Source organism: Coptis chinensis, chromosome 5, assembly GCF_015680905.1.
Source record: "Coptis chinensis isolate HL-2020 chromosome 5, ASM1568090v1, whole genome shotgun sequence".
Classification (NCBI taxonomy): Eukaryota; Viridiplantae; Streptophyta; class Magnoliopsida; order Ranunculales; family Ranunculaceae; genus Coptis; species Coptis chinensis.
This window is the reverse complement of record NC_141460.1, coordinates 20,989,299-21,007,965: the sequence shown is the minus strand read 5'-3', so window position 1 is coordinate 21,007,965 and position 18,667 is coordinate 20,989,299. Positions and strand designations below refer to the sequence as shown.

Genomic DNA, 18,667 nt, shown 5'->3' with positions numbered 1-18,667 from the left:
TTAGACCAATTATGCGAGTAATAAATAAGAGTTAATGCTAATTACGTGCTTTTATGTATTTCAGACATGGAACTCAATTATGTGCAGAAATGTGCCACTTTGGCGATATAAAGGAGCAAAGGGTTGGTTGCTAAGAAGTTCTATGATAAAGGCCAAGATTCAAGGAGACAAAGCCTTTATGAAGCCCGGTCAAAAGCTGAAAAGTCAACACGGGCAGAAATAGTGCACAAGTCAGCAGAACTTCCGAAGACCATATCTTTGGACTCAGGCCTCGGATTTGGACCTACCTTACGTCAAAACGACCAGCTCGGAAAGAGCTTTCCAATGGTCTAAGCCTTGACCCAATCAGAGGAGAAAAAGTAGATGAAAAGTCTACTGAAGTCAAAGCTAGCTGAAACGGGCTCTGTGGACTAAAGAAATTGGGCTTTGGGCTCGATTTTCCGACCCAAAACATGAGACCTCAGCCTATGCACGAAATTGTGGATCTGATCTCCTCCTTTACATAAAACAAGACTTAGCTCTTAAGAAAGATATAGTTAGATAGCTTAGAATATAAAGTAGCCATTAAAATAGCTTGTAGATCTAGTTTTTGAATTCAATTAGTTAAATTAATTAGTTTCATACATTGTTTTATATTAATTCTTTGAATCATAGTTCTTCATTGATTAGATAAATAAAATAGTTATTTCTTGTTCATTTCAATTTTGTCATTTAAAATTGTTAGATCTAATTTCAGTGGTTGTTATTCAATTCATAGTTATTAATTTATAATTCAATTATTGTTTAGTTAAATTTAATAAAGTTATCATCTTTATATTTCGTCTAGTTTTAATTCACATCGTAGTATAATTCCCACCATTGCTCTCATTAGACTTTGAATAGATTAGTCAATCTAGGAAACTTGAATGCTAAATAACTAAGAGTGGAACTAACTTTTTACTCCACTCTATTTTGATAGAATTGAGAGTATATAAATCTTTGATAGCAACAAGTAATTAAGTTTAGTTTCACTTGCGTTTTGAGTTTCATCGTTCATTTCGTAGGTAAATTATTCAATTTTACGTTTATCAGAGTTGAAACAAGGAAGAAGTTCCGAGATATTGTACATCCTCCAGTATCGAACCTAACTTTTACACCCAAGAAACCCAAACAAACAAACAAAAACGAGAGAAAACTAACCAATATCAAACTCCATAAACCATCATCTCAAGCTTATTATTAAATACCTCAACATTTATATAACCAGGCTTATCATCAACAGTATTAGAAACAAAAAATTGAGTTCACATCCCTTTTCAATAACGAAAACCTTGTGACAATTAAAGAATCAAACGTCATAGATCCATGATGGAAAATGCTGAAATCAGTTTTAGAAGTAATTTCTTTTTCAGAAAATAGAAAAAACAAGAAATGAAGAATGAGATCAAGAAACTTATCTTTGAAGCTTTAATGGTGGAGAGTAAGAAAAACTCAATTGACCAATCAATCTCTTCTTCATCATAACATAGATTCGAAATCGAAGAAGAAGAAAAGAAAAGTTTTCTTGTCTTCGATGCACAGACGGCGCCAATGTACGATGCAAGAAGAGAATGATAATTAACAAAGCTTTTTTCTTTATTCATTAATGGTGGTTTACACTGTTCACCCTTTCTCTCTCTGTTTACATGTGAGAAATAGAAAAAGTAAAGTGTCCAAAATGAATCTCGTCCATCTTTCTTTTGTCTCCACTCCTTTTATAGTTGCTCCACATGTGTCCATCCAATAGCTTTTTGACATATGTCTATCCTTGTCTCTTTCATTTGTACCTAAAATTTATCATGAATCACTACTAAAAAAAAAACTGGTTTTATATCGACTAAAAAGTGATATAAAAGACTTATTATATCGGGTTTTCAATGAACTTCAAACTGATATAAGTACCACCGATATAACAGATAACCATAACCGATATAATAAGTGTCCCTTTCTAGATCGGTTAAACATGAACTGATGTAATAATCTTATGTATTTATAACATAAATTTATTAAAAATTGATATAACTAACAGAGAAAACCGATATAAAAAAGAGTTGTTATATCGATTTTGATATTGTCTGTTATATCCGAAATAATAATATTATTATTATTATTATTTAATATTAAAACCAATTGCAGCACCACAAAATAACCTGCAATCTCACAATATACCAACAACATCCTTGCAGTACGCTAACGAAGGAAGACTTGCATAAGAAAGCTTGTTATAGACAATTTTCCACTGAAAAAGTACGTGTTGCGAAAATGTACAAAAAGTTAAAACAAAACAAAAAACCAAAAGTAACACAGGATGCCTCCATGTAAAGCTTCCTCGATTAGTTCTCTAACTTCCATTCCATGCATGTACAAAAAAAATTAAAACTAAACAAAAAACCAAAAGTAGCACATGATGCCTCCATGTAAAGCTTGCCCCATTAGTTCTCCAATGAAAACTTTACCTACACGGCATAAATCAATCACTTCATCAATACTTTGCAAGAGTAGCCTGACAAAATAATACCATGCAAGTACACTAAGCAAATTAAACATGTAACTACTCAACTCCAAGAGAAGTCGCCAACCTAACATTGAATATTATTTTACACTATTTCACACATGCATGGCAAATAAGTGTAGTAGTGTAAGTGTAAGTGTTTACTTCCTATCAATTGCTTAACCAAATGAGATATTGAAAGGCTTGAATGGGCAGGTAAGGGACAGACTGATTGTTCCTACCAGGCACACTCACTCAAGCTCACCTACGAGTGCCTTCCTCGGCTTCAGATCACCAAAAGAACCGACATATGCGACCGCCTTTGACCAAAGGCAGGGGAAGAAAGAGCATGTCCAGATACATCTAGTACATAGATAAGGTTACCATTAACTCCCTGACTACTGCACTGCTCTAGTAGCTAAGTCACTTTTATCTTTCCTTTAGTAGGAATAGACAAGTCTAACTCTTGTCCTTAATAGGAATACAAATGCAGAGGTCAGCTTGTTTTAGGTCGTAAAGGGAATAGGTTTCAATCGAACTTGAAGACAGGGAATTGATATCTCACTTAATGACTGGGAAAGGGACATGCCTAACAAAGGATGGATGTCATCCGTGTTTGAGGGAGTAGAAAAGAGAGTCAACACCCATCTCCATATACTCATCTTTTGTAATAAACAGTTCAGACTGATGTTTTAATCAGTGAAATTGAGTGTTAATTTATGTTATGTACCATACCGCTTGGAAATCTCCCACTAAGATGAGAAATTCCCCGATAAAGCTGCAAGGTATATATGGTACCATAAACTAACAGTAAAATATTTCCATGGTCATGGATCAGTCAATCAACAAAGTATTAAAACTACCCTTATTCCATCAAGAAAGACAAACATGCATTCATGCCAATTAAGAGCCAAAAGCGTAGGAAGTACCTATTCTCCATGGTTGATAAAATCCAAAATGTATTCAACTAACTCCAAACGAATATCATTAAGCTCCTCGTCTTTGTATGTCACTGCTTCCCCAAGTTCTTTCAACTTAGATTTGGTCGACACGAGAGGATCTTCCATAAGGTGCTTCATAAATTTCATTCCATAAACGCCGCATTCCTTATTCCCCGTTTGTTTAGGGCACTACATAGAGACAAAAAAAGTCACACACAGAGGATTAAACTATGTGGTATATCATCAGCACAACTATTCATTCCTCACCTTCACCAATTCCCAAGTCGGATTTCCTTTTGTTCTTTTTCCCATTTCCATAGCTGCCACTTTCATCACACTTCACACAACAAGATCCATTACTTACTTAGTATTTTAAAAATGAAGCCTTGAAAAAAAAAAGAAGAATGAACTACTCACTCATTCACTATGAACTTTACATCCAAGTCAATAGCCTTTTGTACCATGGAGTCCAACCAAAACACTTCCATTGATGTCATATCAATGACTAACAAAAGCCAATGACCCCTAAAGCCACAAAAGTGGACGGATTAAATGACAAGAAAGATTTAATTACATACAAGTGGTTAAAATTAAATAACTAGTAAGATACATTGAACACACATGAATATGCAGTACATACACACTTACATGGTGGAGTATGGCACAAAAATTAGTTGATCCTTTCTCACAACTTTCATTCTCTTTATCAGGTTATGTTTCTTCTCTATCTCCAAAATCATTGAAATGTGAAGGATGGAAGAATCCATATTTTGCTCGAGAAATTTCAAATCGGTTGTAGAGAAACCTAAAAAAATAAGTATAGTAAATTAAATGGCAATAACACCCAGTGTATAAAAGATTCCTCTTGAGACAAATAGTTTACCTTAGGTATGCAGTCATTAAGTTAACCTTAAGCTTCTTCATGTTACAAACATCTAATAAATCAGATTTGAAGAAACGATTGAATGCTATCTCTTCTTCAAACACCCCCTTCTCAAGTGGAATACTTATTTGACTTGATTTCATCATCTTTTCTATAATCTTGCCAAACTTTTGGAGCTGACTTGCCACTTCACCACTAGCTGCAAAAGAATCATCAACCACATCCTACAATCAAGTAAAAATGTTAAAGTTAGTTACGATAGTTCTAAAAGCATAACTAATAAAATTTAGAAAATATACTTTACCTTATCACCTACTATCACCCGCTTTTCAGGCCAAGCCACAAATGAGTTGTGTGCATCTAAAATAGTGGTCAAAACACCACGTACAAGTATAGGAAGGGGAATCAGGACACAATACACAATCAATTGACACTTTTACATTGTGCTCCCCTAAAGGAAGATTGTGAATTTTTTCCAATGGTCCCGTCTTCTCATAAACCTTTCCTTTGGCAAGAATCTTGTCCTTTGATCCCAAAGCCAATCTACCATTCTGCATCTATCAAATAATACATACAAGTACTAAATACTAATGTATATGATAGAATGAAACTAATGTTGGATATAATTTCACAATTTAGCCCATAAAACATACTTGCGGGATACTTAACTCAATATTTGAAGCTGCCTTGTCCACTTTTGAAGTACCACCATCCTTCAAACTACATGTAAGAGATAGTGAAAGTCAATAAATAAAGACAAAGCAACATTGCATAAATTTCTAAAATTTCTACTAAACCAAAAAGCTAAGGTTTGGCAAACTACCTGTTGACCTCTTGAGATGCCACTACTATTGGATGCAACATTTTCTGAATGGTGGGAGTTATTTGTCTCTTTTTCCTTCACAATATGTTCTAAAACTCTCACCCTTTCTTGAGATTCATGTAATTGGGCCAACAGCTCCGCATTATACTTCTTTGTTCCCCATTTTGGTATTTTGAAATAGGCCATTGGCGTGACATGCTTCCCTTTGCCTCTAACTCGCCCACAATGCTCCGGGGTACCCAAAGCCATAGCAAGAACATCATTGCTTCCCTCAGTCACTACAATCCCCTCATCTACTTGCTTTTTCAGATCATCCTACAATAATAATGAAACAAGTGAATCCCGAGCCATTTGTATACAGGTGATATAAAAATAGCTTGATGTATGGACATGCAAGGCAGTCTTCCTACTGCCCCGCGAATTAAGAGCAATCAGTGGGAACGACCTACTGCTCGAACCATAAAAATTAACATTAATGGAGCAGTTAGGAAGAATTCCGGACCTACAAACTATAGTTAAGGCGTTTGATACGTCACAACCTTGGGAAATCTTACAAAAAGTCTAAAACAGTTTACAATGGAAACTTACAACTTTTCCTATTACTTCCCTTGCGGCATCATTTGAATATTTGCCATTTTTATTTTGACGAGCCAATTTCCATTTGACACTCCTATCTTCATGATCAACAAAAATGCCTGTCTCTATGGATTTTTTTTTCTACACATGAACCATAACAACACAATTAGACATCTAAGTTAGTTTAGTTTGAACGTAAGAAACTACTTAAAATAGTATTTACTAAATGTACTTATAATATCTTATTCAAGACCCACATATAGCCTGATCTACTCAGTCGGTGTGTATACACATTATTGGATTGCCTTTCAGATTGTAGCAAGTTTATATATATATATAATACATTAATAGACAAAAGAAGTAGATATATACCTGGAACTCTGGGGTCAACCTTGATTGCACAAATGCAGTCCAAACCATTTTGTCAAGATATTTATACTTTGTAGGTGGCGCCACAAGTAGTTCGAGATCATCTTTGAATGGACGTATGTACTTAGTAGTCAGAGTTGTCTTAAATGTCCTCCACTTGAGGCCAATATCAGATATAACTTGAGCCCTCGTATTTGGATCTAACACAAATCTTGTCTATATCAAATGAATTAAATGGTAAGCCCGCAAAAAATTCATTCTAAAATATATAAATAACAGGCCGGAAAGCACATATTTCTTTACCTGCATTGTAGCCCATAAATCTTTTTCCAATTGCCCTCCCCAAAGATCTTTTAGTTTGCGCCAATCACTAAATGTGTTAAGTGGGACCATTACTCTTGCCAAAGCCCTTTCATAACCAGCTATCTTCCTGCGTACTGCTCGTGGTGTAGGCCTACCTTTTTTTATCATACTCAACAGTAATTACCTTTCCATCCCAATTCTTGGTCATCTCAAGCATTACAGTTGTCCCCCTACTAGCTTTCCTTCTTTTTTTTTTCTAAATGTGGGGTTGATCAACATTACTTCTATTGTCCTGTGATTCACCATTCCTTTCCAGATCCATTACTATGCTATGAAAAAAACATACATCAATAGATATATTGTGCATGGCCTGGAATGGGTAAGTTCAACATGATACACAGAACAATGCAATGCAGAGCATACGAGTATGAATAAACATAGTACAACAATGCAATGCAGGAAATATATAGGAACAAAAGACACTTACACAAAAATCACAATTACCATACATAGACTGATTACATGTCTTTGGCATCAATTTTCAAAACAAGCAAAAAAATAGGTCGTAAGACAAAAAAAGACCAGAAACAGTAGCACCATGCAAAAAGATCTATCACTTAAATATCATTGTCAGTCCAAATCCCCTCAACATCTTCACGTGTGTACATTTTCTCAGATTCATTTACAGCATCCAAAGGTTCATCATAATGCACTACTTCAGGATAGGTATGATCTTCAATGCCAGCATCAAAGAGGTCTTCTTCATTGTCATCAGCATGATAGGTTCTTTGAGGAGCTGCTAGAGCAATGGACCATTTTGATTGACTAGATCAGGTACATAGAAGACTTTCTTTGCTTGAGAGGCTAAAATGAAAGAATTGGATTTATAACCAATTCTAGAAAGATCAACTATGGTGAAACCCAACTCATCAACCTTAAAGCCATTCTTGTTGTCAACCCAATCACACTGGAACACTGGTATTTTGAAATGACCATAATCAATCAACCATATTTCCTCAATAACACCATAGTATCCTGCTTCACAGAAAACATGATTTTTATCCTTTGCACTAGAGACATGCATTGCAGTGGCCACAAGACTAACACCACTATTCTGACTGATACGTGAAGCATCACGATCCTTTGTGGTAAAATGATAGCCATTAATTGTGTAACCATGATATTTCATTACATGTATGCGGAGACCTTGTGATACCCATCTCAAGATTTCTGAGATTTTGTTACCGGAGACGCACTGATCTTCAAAAACCTGTCCTTAAAAATGTTAGCTACATTTATTAAATAGACACAACACATGTTTTACTGTTGACAATTGTTACCTCGTTTTTTAGCCAAGAACTAAAAGAACGATTATGTTCATCTTGTAACCATTTTTGAACTTTGGACTGTCGGGGAAATGTTTTCTTTAGGTGGTTCATGTGTCTCCTACATAATTTTCCATATGAACCACATGGTTAGCTCTAAAATTTCCATAAAGAATTAGAGTAAAGCGTAAAATTTGTAAGTCAAATAGTTGAAGTATAATCACTCAATATATGGTTGAACAACACTTGTGTTGTGCAATACATAGCAATGTGCTTGCTCCAAGGACTTAACATCAGCTTCAAGAAAATCACCTCCTGGAGGATTATTTCCAGTCACAATTTCAGAGGGTGTGTTATTTTCAATGGGAGAAATTCTAACTGCATCCAATTCAGAGAAGAACTCACTAAAAAACTCAACCGCTTCCTCATCAATATAACATTCCACCATGCAACCTTCTGGACGATAACCATTTCTTACTTGACCTTTTAACATCGACATATACCTAAAACACATAAACCACTCTTTACTTTAAATAATTTAAATTAGTAATAATATTAGAAGAATATTTAATGTTCTTAATACCTCTCAAATCCATACATCCATCGAAAGCAAACGGGACCACCAAGTTGGACTTCTCGAACAAGATGGACGGTTAAATGAACCATAACATCAAAGAATGACGATGTGAAATATTTTTCTAGCAAACACAAGGTGACCACCAGATTCTTCTAAACTTCAAGCAATCTAGGAACATCTACTACCTTCGCACATAATTCATGGAAAAATGAGCAAAATTTGATAAGTACAATCCTCACATGTTTTGGTAACACCGATCGTATAGCCACGAGAAGTAATTGCTACATCAACACATGACAATCATGAGATTTCATACCCCCCAACTTCAAGTCTTGCATAGATACCAATGCTCTGAAATTCGATGAGTATCCATCTGGAACTTTTAACTTATGCAATGTTTCGCACACACTAAATTTCTCTTCTTTAGATAATGAGTAACAAGCTGGTGGTAAGTACGCTTTCTTTTCACTTACATCAGGTACCAATTCATCCCTTAACATAACAAACTTTCTTTTCATGTACAACCAAGGTGGGAGATTGTAAGTGACTAACATTACTGGCCAACAACTATACTTGCTGCTCATTGAGCCATAATGGATTAACCCCATCTGCTCACCCAAAGTGCCAATGATCTTCCTCGAAGGTACATTCTAAATATCTTGGCTCTTGGCCAAACTCCTTTTACCATATATCATCTACCAACTTCCATGCGGGGAGTTTAACCCCTATATCCCACGTTGGGTGGCGTAACTTATCATGAACCTCTCTCTTGTCAGCATGCCAAGTCATATGTTTCAATGTATGTATCGACTGAAACAATTTCTTAAACCTAGGGATAGGTGGAAAATACCCTCTCTCTTGTCGAAGTTTTGATGGCCCCCAATTTACGTTGGAAAATACTTTTCGGTCGGTCGTTCTTATTCACTTTGTATCTTGACTCACCACAAGTAGGGCAATTAGTTTTATTCTCATTATCAGATCCCTTTCTATAAAGCACACAATCATTCGGATAGGCATCTATTTTCTCATAGCTCATCCCATACACAGACAATGTCTTTTTCACCTCTCTCATACTTTGGGGTAGTAAATTATCATCATCGGGTAGCATATCTCCAATGATTTTCAACAACCGTGAAAAGCTTATGTCAGACCACTCACTCCTCGCTTTCTCATTAAACAATGTAACGGCCACAGATAATTTGGTGAACTTTGGGCAACCTTTGTATAAAGGTTCCTCAGCCTCTTCAAGAATTTTTTGAAACTTTTCGGGATTAGATGAATACTGGCCACAAGCGGTCTGAGCCAATTTTATTGTACTTGCAGCATCATCTAGGGGTGTGGTATCATCTGCGAGTGCAGCATCACCTGGGGCTTCACTCCCAAAATGGTGTTGGGTGGGCCTATCTAAAGGCACACTCGATGGAGCTTAACCAGGAGATTTTTCTCCATGCCATATCCATTTGGTATAACTTCCATCAACACCATGGTAAAACATATGGAACTCAACATCCTTAGCCACAAATTTATTGAGATTCCCACATGTTTTGCATGGACATGGCATGGGATTATGTTCACCAAACTTTTTTTTGGCAAACGTCATAAAACTTTCAACCCCTTTCCCGTATGCAGTAAACCGATTCTACGACATCTGAGACTTGTCCATTTCTGGATAGCAGAATAAAATGCTAGAAACAAGAAATAATCAGAAAGTCATTGCCTAATTACCTAAGAATTTTCGTAACAATGCCAATATTATGTAAAAAAACACATGTACAACTTACAAAATATAGGTATATTTAAACAAATACAAAAACAAAACTGGAAAATAATAAAGTTTACTTCAAGATTTGTTTTAAATCATTCCTATTAAAATACAAAGAAAATGTTTAGAACCGGAAGTAAGGTAGCTTAATGCATCATAGATAAGTTAAGTTTCCAGCAAATTTGGTAATTAGTGTGGTTCTAAGCTAGACAATGGAAATGAAGCTACCTACTTTAAATTTAACTGATGCAAAAAACATAAGCCACACTTTAATTTACATTCTAAACAAACATTTAGTCAAACAACTGAGCATCAAAGTTCAAAGTTTCATAAACTAATATATTCACACCCAAAACTATGACCAGATCAACGTTCTAGCAAGAACCCAGAAAAAAAACACAATATTTACATTTTATATTGAAAACTAAAACAAACCCCAACCATGTTTAGCAATCGACAGATGCATAATCACAGTAAACACAAAGATATTCACAAAAACAAGAAGAACACTGCAAAAGAGGAAGAAAAATTACTACGGGGAAACACACCAAAGCACTGCAAAAGAAAAGAAGAAAAGTCACAACTTTGGAGAAGAAAGATATCTACTTTTGAACGAGAAGTTTCTATTTTGCTGTTTGAAGTATTGTGGGCTGCGAGAAGAAAGTTGTCTTCTATTTCCATTTTAAGCGGGAGACTGAAAACTTTCGGCATTGTATCCCGCCTATGATTTTAAGTGATATAACATACTTTGAGAGAGCTTTAATTTTTAACGAAGTATATTAAGTTATGGCTTTAAGTTATTAACATAGCACATGAATCGGCCCGATATTAAATATAACAAACTAATTGTATCGGTTTCAATTTTGTGATATGAAATTGCAAAATTAATATATCGGTTACAGTCTGCCCGATATTTGAAATTCAAAACCAATATTACAAAACTGGAACCGATATCAGATATTTTGGAGGGAATTATTATATCGGTTTTACTTACAACCGATATTAAGAGATTTTATAACTATATAAAATCACTATTTTTTAGTAGTGAATATATCGGCTCTCATGCTGATATTGTATTATAATTTTATTGAAATAATGGTGAATATCGGTATATATAATATTTGGCCACCACATTGATACTTCCACATTTGCCTCCCCCTAGAAATGGTTTTTGAAGAAATTTTAAATGGTGGAGGCAAATATACAGTTGATGCCTCCACCTAGAGATGTTTTTTGTATGAGTTATGACAAACATATATTTTTTTTTTATCTGGGCTACCACGAGGATATCCCTATAGGGATGAGTGTTTCGAGACCGTTGGATCCGAGATCCAATGGTCCGAAAATCAAAAACAAAAAGGAAGAGAGAGAATATGGGTTTGTTTTTTATTTTCGGACAGTTAGATCTCGGATCCAACGGTCTCGGCTGGCGTCCCTATAGGGATATCCTCGTGGTAGACGAACTCTTTTTTTTTTTCATACATCATACATCAGTTACGAATACTTGGATGATTGAATACGCTTAGTTTGATTAAATTACAATATATTAATGGAAAGTAGAGAACAAAATCGAGGCACTAGGCATCTAACAGATAAACAGAAAACCCCTACACAATGTTCAGTTTTGAAAGGACATGCTTGGATTTTCGGTAAAAACACATTAGCTTATACTAAAAGCCAACCATGCCGGCTAAGCACACAAAGGCCTAACTTACATTAAACCAAGTTAGTTTATCAGAAAAGTGAATGGCCCAGGGATATTACAAGATTTATTGTGAAAATTGCTTATCATATTTTTAAAGTTGCAACTGCAGTTTTAGATATCCTTGTTCAATTGTCCAAGCCAATTATATATTTCAGTTACATTTTTATTTTGCATTTTTCCTTATTTAAGTCCATTTATCTAAAACAGCCCCGTAACAATAGCAACTCCTTCCCTGGAGGCATTAATGTCATTATAACGGCCCATACCTCTTACTGTATTATAATGACATAGTGACCTAAAAATATAATATATTTTGCTGTTTATTACATTAAATACAATATTTTTTTTTTTGCCTAAACATATATTATACTTTCAATTTTTTACAATCAATACAATCCGTTAAATTCGATTGCACAACATGTGAATTAGCCGTTAAAAAAGCTAATGTGAGTTCCATCACCTTCTCATTTTACTTGTATGACCAAAATACCCTCAAATACAAATTGAATTTTCATTATGCACTAGAATAGAAAACTAATATCTTCTCTCACAAAATGAAATTGTACTGCCACAAATGGAAACACTAAAAAGTAGTTGAACAGCCTAGCTCTTTAACAGACTCCTTCATCAATCCATAAATATGATAAAAACTAGATGTATTTCTTAGAAAAAATCAATTGGTGATCTTGATTCCAGAATCTGAAAACCAAGCTTTTGATCACAAAAATTTATCTACTACTTATGCTAGTAAACACTTAGAACACTTATCCAAATCAAGATTGTCACAAAAATGACAATGTGATTGAGGCTTCACTGTATTGTACAGAGACCTTAAAGAGGATCATTCCGATGGCAATTTGAGCGTCATTTTCAACAACAACTTCTAATATCTCCAACAATATCATCCCTAAGAATCAATTGCTTATCGCCTTTTTCAATTCACAATTCACAGACGCATAGTCGAATTCGGGAAATACCCATAAACGATATCAACATTCAATACCCTCCATTCATTTAGATGGTATAACACTACTAATTTGAATCATAGGAGCCTTGCAAATTCTTTATCGGAGGAATATAAGCTCCAACCCCGTTCAGTGTACTACCCTGATCAGTAAAATAAATGACCAAATGCAATTATTGAAAATTTCATAAATGAGAAAGCAAAAGAGAAAGTTAGTTGAATTTTGCACAATTGAATCAATTTGTGGTCACGAATCACTATGAAACAAAATATCCTCACACTTTTGTAGTTGCAACTTGCAATGATCCTGTATTTTGCTGTTAGGGCATTTTAGTCATATTAAAAAAAAAGGCTCAAATGGGGAAATACGGGGATGCAACTCACGTAGCTCCTTTTTAACGGCTAATTCACATGCCGTCCAATCAGATTTAATGGATTGTATTGATTGTAAAAAAATGGAAGTACAATGTATTTTTAAAGTCATTATAAACAATTGATTCCATTTGGGGCAGTTAAAAGTTAAAACGGATACAGAGACAATCAAGGTGGCGACCTCCAAAGATGTAGCTCTCTAAGACGATCAAAGTTTACGTCAGGAAGTATAGTGTTAGTGTCCAAATGCAAGAAAAACGATACTAAAGCCGAAAAGTTACTAGTACAAAGAAGATATAAGATCTCTAAGTCACATGCACTGATGCATCCCAAGATTCGGACAAGAGAAATAGCATGTCCATATTTAAGCTTTTCCGATATGCTGATGGGGTAGACAAGTTGTTACTACTGTTCGGAACTCTGGGTAGCATTGGAGATGGGTTGATGAGCCCACTCACCATGCTGATTCTAAGTGGAGCAATCAATGATTATGGGTCTGGTGGTATCTCTTTCTCTAATGATGTCGTCGACAAGGTTAGTTTGATAGATGTTATTCATTGGTTTTGCAAGCTGTACTGCTCTGCTTCATGCGTAATAACATACAAAATATATGAGTCCCAACACTCGCTCATCTGCAACTTCTATGAAAAACATTTTTTCTGGTTCCTATCAACTGTCGTTCAATTCGATGGAGCATGGCCTACAACGTGCTCATATTATCCTGATCAGCAGACGGTAGATTTAGTTCCCTGTTCGCAGTACCACTAGGTTATAAAACTCAAACGGTGCAAAATGTTAACCTCGATTTTGTTGATTTTGTAGTATTCACTCAAACTGCTGTTCCTTGCTATTGGAGTTGGAGTTTGTGCTTTTGTAGGTATGTGTGCTCCGATCAACACTCTTACATAGATTCCTTTAGTATTCAATCTACAAACAGTTTGTGGCAGTACGTAAATTCAAATTCACAGCTAAAATGAACCTTATATCAATGGTGTTTATAGTATTTATCATTTGATTTTGTAACTTGATCAACTATGCGACTATCATCGTGTATTGAATGTTATTTCCGCAGAAGGAGTCTGTTGGACAAGAACAGCAGAACGACAGACATCTCGTATTAAAAAGGAGTACCTAAAGTCTGTCCTTAGGCAGGAAGTTGGTTTCTTTGATACTCAAACTAACATTTCAACAACCTACCAGGTTGTCTCTACCATTTCCTCCAGTACCCATTCAATCCAAGAAGCTCTAAGCGAAAAGGTTTTCTCTGACACCCGTTTCCTCTGTGTAGACATAAACATAATGAATGTTTGCAATTTCATCAGATTATAATGTCATGAGTATTGAAATCCTGGCATTTGTATTTCTGCAGATACCCAACTGCCTTGCTCAAGTATCAGCATTCATCTTCAGTCTCCTAGTCAGTTTTCTACTCTCATGGAGATTGGCCTTGCTTGGCCTCCCATTCACACTACTGTTCATCATTCCGGGTGTTGGATTTGGAAAGGTCATGATGAAATTGGGGAAAAAAATGAAAGACGCTTACGCCATTGCTGGAGGAATTGCAGAACAAGCAGTCTCATCAGTTCGAACTGTGTATTCGTATGTAGGCGAGGGCCAGACAATAGATAGGTTCAGCTATGAGCTTCGGCAAAGTATGAAGCTCGGAATAAAGCAAGGGTTTACAAAGGGAATGTTGATTGGGAGCATGGGAATGATTTTCGCTGCTTGGGCTTTCCAGTCTTGGATTGGAAGCATTCTGGTAGTTGAGAAGGGTGAACAAGGAGGTCCTGTTTTTGTTGCTGGAATCTGTACGATCATGGGAGGACTGTGAGCTTCTTGTCACCACTTTTTTCTACCAAACTTTAGAAAATCTATGCTAGTTTTGGTCCTAAGGTTTAGAAATTGGTAAAAAGGAAAACTTGAGTATGTTCCATGCATGTCTGTAATTAGGATTAGCATATAAATGCCGTTCACAAGAAAATTCCTTCTACTCCTTCACCAAGAGGAAAAGGGAAAGGTTCTCAAGTAGTTGATCAAAGAGTTAGGGGCCTCTACAGTACGACCTTGAATAACAAATGACCGGTATAACAGACTACAGGTCCACAATTCCACCTAATAATACAAAGATAGAAGAAATGCATTGTACACGTTTGTTTCTCTAAAGTATGACTGTTTAACACTGAAAGTTTTCCGAATTCAGGTCTATTATGAGTGCCCTCCCAAATATCTCGTTCTTGTCAGAGGCAATGGCTACGGCTTCGCAGATATATAAGATGATTGACAGAGTTCCTGCTATAGATTCCGAAGAAGAAGGAAAGGTTCTAGCAAATGTCAATGGAGACTTGGAGTTTATAAATGTGTTTTTCAGCTACCCATCAAGACCAGATTCTCGCATCCTGCGAGATTTCAATCTTAAAGTGTCAGCTGGTAAGACTGTAGGGCTAGTAGGAGGTAGTGGGTCTGGAAAGTCCACAATCATTTCACTTCTGCAAAGGTTTTACGACCCTGTCAAAGGTAAAATTTTCCTGGACGGAAATGAAATCAAGAAACTTCAACTTAAATGGCTAAGGTCTGAAATGGGCCTGGTAAACCAGGAGCCGATTCTTTTTGCAACATCCATTAAAGAGAATATACTGTTTGGAAAAGAAGGAGCTTCAGTGGATCTTATTGTTAGCGCAGCCAAGGATGCAAATGCCCATGATTTCATCACCAAGTTACCCAACGGATACGAGACTCAAGTAAGGAAAAGCTTTTGATTTTTAAATTCTTTCAGCCAATACTCAAAACTTATACATGTTTAGTGAATCTTAAATTTCAACTTACCATATTCATTTGATATACCAGGTTGGGCAGTTTGGAGTTCAACTGTCTGGAGGCCAGAAGCAAAGGATTGCCATTGCAAGGGCTTTGATTCGAGACCCAAAAATTCTGCTTCTAGATGAAGCTACAAGTGCATTGGACGCACAGTCAGAACAGATAGTACAGGAGGCACTTGATAAAGCAACACTAGGGAGGACAACAATCATTATTGCTCACCGCCTCTCAACCATACGCAGGGCCAACTTCATTGCAGTACTTCAATCAGGGAAAGTTATTGAATCAGGTACTCATGATGAACTGATCCAAACAAATAAGGGAGGAGTCTATTCTGAAATGGTGCAGGTACAACAGAAAACAGGGCAAAATGAAGCTTCAGATCCATCTTATTTACCACCAGAAGGCAGCCATCATGGTAGGACAAAGAGTTCATTGCCTCCATTTAATGTACGATCAAGCATTCCTAACACCCCAACATACTCCATCAGCCCAGCATGGATCTTCAGCTCAGGAACACCGCCCATCAGCATGACACGTTCCTTTACTCAAAGTCATACCTTTGATGACAAAGATGACAAAACTTTGAACTCACCCTCTCATTCACCACCAGTGCAGTGGCGTTTGCTACAGCTGAATGCACCTGAGTGGAAGAGAACTTTACTTGGGTGCATAGGTGCTGTCGGCTACGGTGCCGTTCAGCCCATACATGCCTATTGCTTGGGATCAATTGCTTCAGTTTACTTCTTGCCAGACAAATCTCTCGTCAGATCAGAGACCAATGTATATTGTGTCATCTTCTTAGCTATAGCAGGTTTCAGCTTTATCATGAATCTCCTCCAACATTACAACTTTGCGATTATGGGAGAGCGATTAACTAAAAGAGTACGAGAGAAAATGCTCGAGAAGGTATTGACATTTGAGATAGGGTGGTTTGACCGCGATGAAAACACTAGTGCAGCCATTTGTGCAAGGTTAGCGACTGAAGCCAACATGGCGCGCTCACTTATTGGCGATCGAATGTCCTTACTAGTTCAGATCACTGTTGGTGCTTCCCTTGCATTTGTGCTAGGGTTGATAGTCACATGGAGGTTGGCCAGCGTGATGATCGCCATGCAGCCTTTTGTCATTGGTTGTTTCTATTCAAGGAGTGTATTCATGAAGAGCATGTCTGGAAAAGCCCGGACAGCCCAAAGTGAAGGAAGCCAACTAGCAAGTGAAGCAGTGGTGAATCACAGGACCATCACTGCATTCTCTTCTCAGAAACGAATAGTGAATCTATTTGAAACAACTTTCAAAGGTCCTCAGAAGGAGAACATCAAACAGTCCTGGTTTGCAGGTGTTGCCTTATGCAGTTCCCAGTTTATCACCACAGCTTCCATAGCTTTGGCATATTGGTACGGAGGGAGGCTGATGACTCAAGAGCTAATAACTGCAAAGGCACTCTTTCAAGCATTCTTTATTTTGATGAGCACAGGGAAGAGCATTGCCGATGCAGGAAGCATGACAACGGATTTAGCTAAGGGTGGTGATGCCATCAGATCCATTTTCGCAATCCTAGACAGGAAAAGTGAGATCGAGACTGATAACGAGGAAGGAATCAACGCTGACAATAAAATCAAAGGCCTTGTTGCGCTAAAAAATGTGTTTTTCTCTTATCCAGCAAGGCCTGACCAGATGATCTTCAAGGGTCTGAATCTGAGGATGAAAGCTGGGGAAAAGTTGGCATTGGTCGGCCAAAGTGGTTCAGGAAAATCTACTATTCTTGGGCTGATTGAGAGATTCTATGATCCAATGAGAGGTGCAGTAGAGATAGACGGACGGGACATAAGGAGCTATAACCTTAAACGCCTGAGGTCACATATTGCACTGGTTAGTCAGGAGCCCACTCTTTTTGCTGTAACTATCCGCGAGAACATTACATATGGTAAAGAGAATGTGACTGAAGCTGAACTAACGAAGGCTACAGTTCTTGCCAATGCTCATGAATTTATAAGGTATGAGCTTCAAGTTTCTATTTGCAAAATGCTCTCTTCATGGATGAACATTTTTTTTCACTTTTATTGTTGCAGCTCCATGAAGGATGGGTATGAAACCTACTGCGGAGAAAGAGGACTCCAATTATCAGGAGGTCAAAAGCAGAGGATAGCACTTGCTCGTGCAATACTAAAGAATCCAGCAATCCTGCTATTGGATGAAGCGACAAGTGCACTCGACAGCGTATCAGAAAACCTGGTTCAGGAAGCACTTGACAAGATGATGATTGGAAGAACATGCGTAGTTGTAGCTCACCGACTGTCTACAATACAAAAATCAGATTCCATAGCAGTGATTAAGGATGGGAAAGTCGTAGAAAAAGGATCCCACTCCAACCTACTTGCGATTGGACACGGTGGATCATACTACTCTCTAATCAAACTGCAAGGAAATAATTCCCCTTATCGGTGAGCAACGCCCCCTTATCGGTGAGCAACGCCGAATCAGCACGTGATCTTTACAGACACAGCTATTGTTCATAGGATCATATCAAGTAATTCCGAATTCAAGAAAGCCAAATATGAGAATGGTAAACGTACTAGAACTGATTATATAAATAGATTATTTCAGCTTTCGACAAGAGGATTTGCTTTGATTGTACACAACAATCAATTCTTAATCACTCACAAAAAATGAATCACTCACAAAGAATGTTCTCTCAAATCTCTCTTTTTTATTCTCACTCATTAGCTTACATTTTGGGTCAA

At 36.8% G+C, this 18,667-nt stretch overlaps 1 protein-coding gene and 1 long non-coding RNA gene across 3 annotated transcripts; one reads left to right on the top strand and one right to left on the bottom strand.

Moving 5' to 3' along the window:
• Positions 1–12,217: 12,217 nt before the first annotated feature.
• On the bottom strand, positions 12,218–16,047 carry LOC147497059 (uncharacterized). Its single transcript, XR_015195021.1, has 2 exons — positions 15,933–16,047; positions 12,218–12,880 (listed from the first exon to the last, which is right to left on the bottom strand). It is a non-coding gene; the product is annotated as an uncharacterized LOC147497059 (long non-coding RNA).
• Positions 13,261–18,540, top strand: LOC147497058 (putative multidrug resistance protein). 2 transcript variants are annotated; one of them, XM_086559800.1, is made up of 7 exons: positions 13,261–13,643; positions 13,932–13,986; positions 14,182–14,366; positions 14,479–14,936; positions 15,310–15,847; positions 15,954–17,920; positions 17,996–18,540. In XM_086559800.1, exons 1-7 carry the CDS (start codon positions 13,464–13,466, stop codon positions 18,369–18,371), a joined length of 3,759 nt encoding a protein of 1,252 aa, XP_086415926.1. In that variant the 5' UTR covers positions 13,261–13,463; the 3' UTR covers positions 18,372–18,540. The 2 variants fall into 2 exon arrangements, with proteins under 2 accessions (XP_086415926.1, XP_086415927.1); XM_086559801.1 differs by lacking the exon at positions 13,261–13,643 and adding an exon at positions 13,697–13,844.
• The last annotated feature ends 127 nt before the right edge of the window (positions 18,541–18,667 follow it).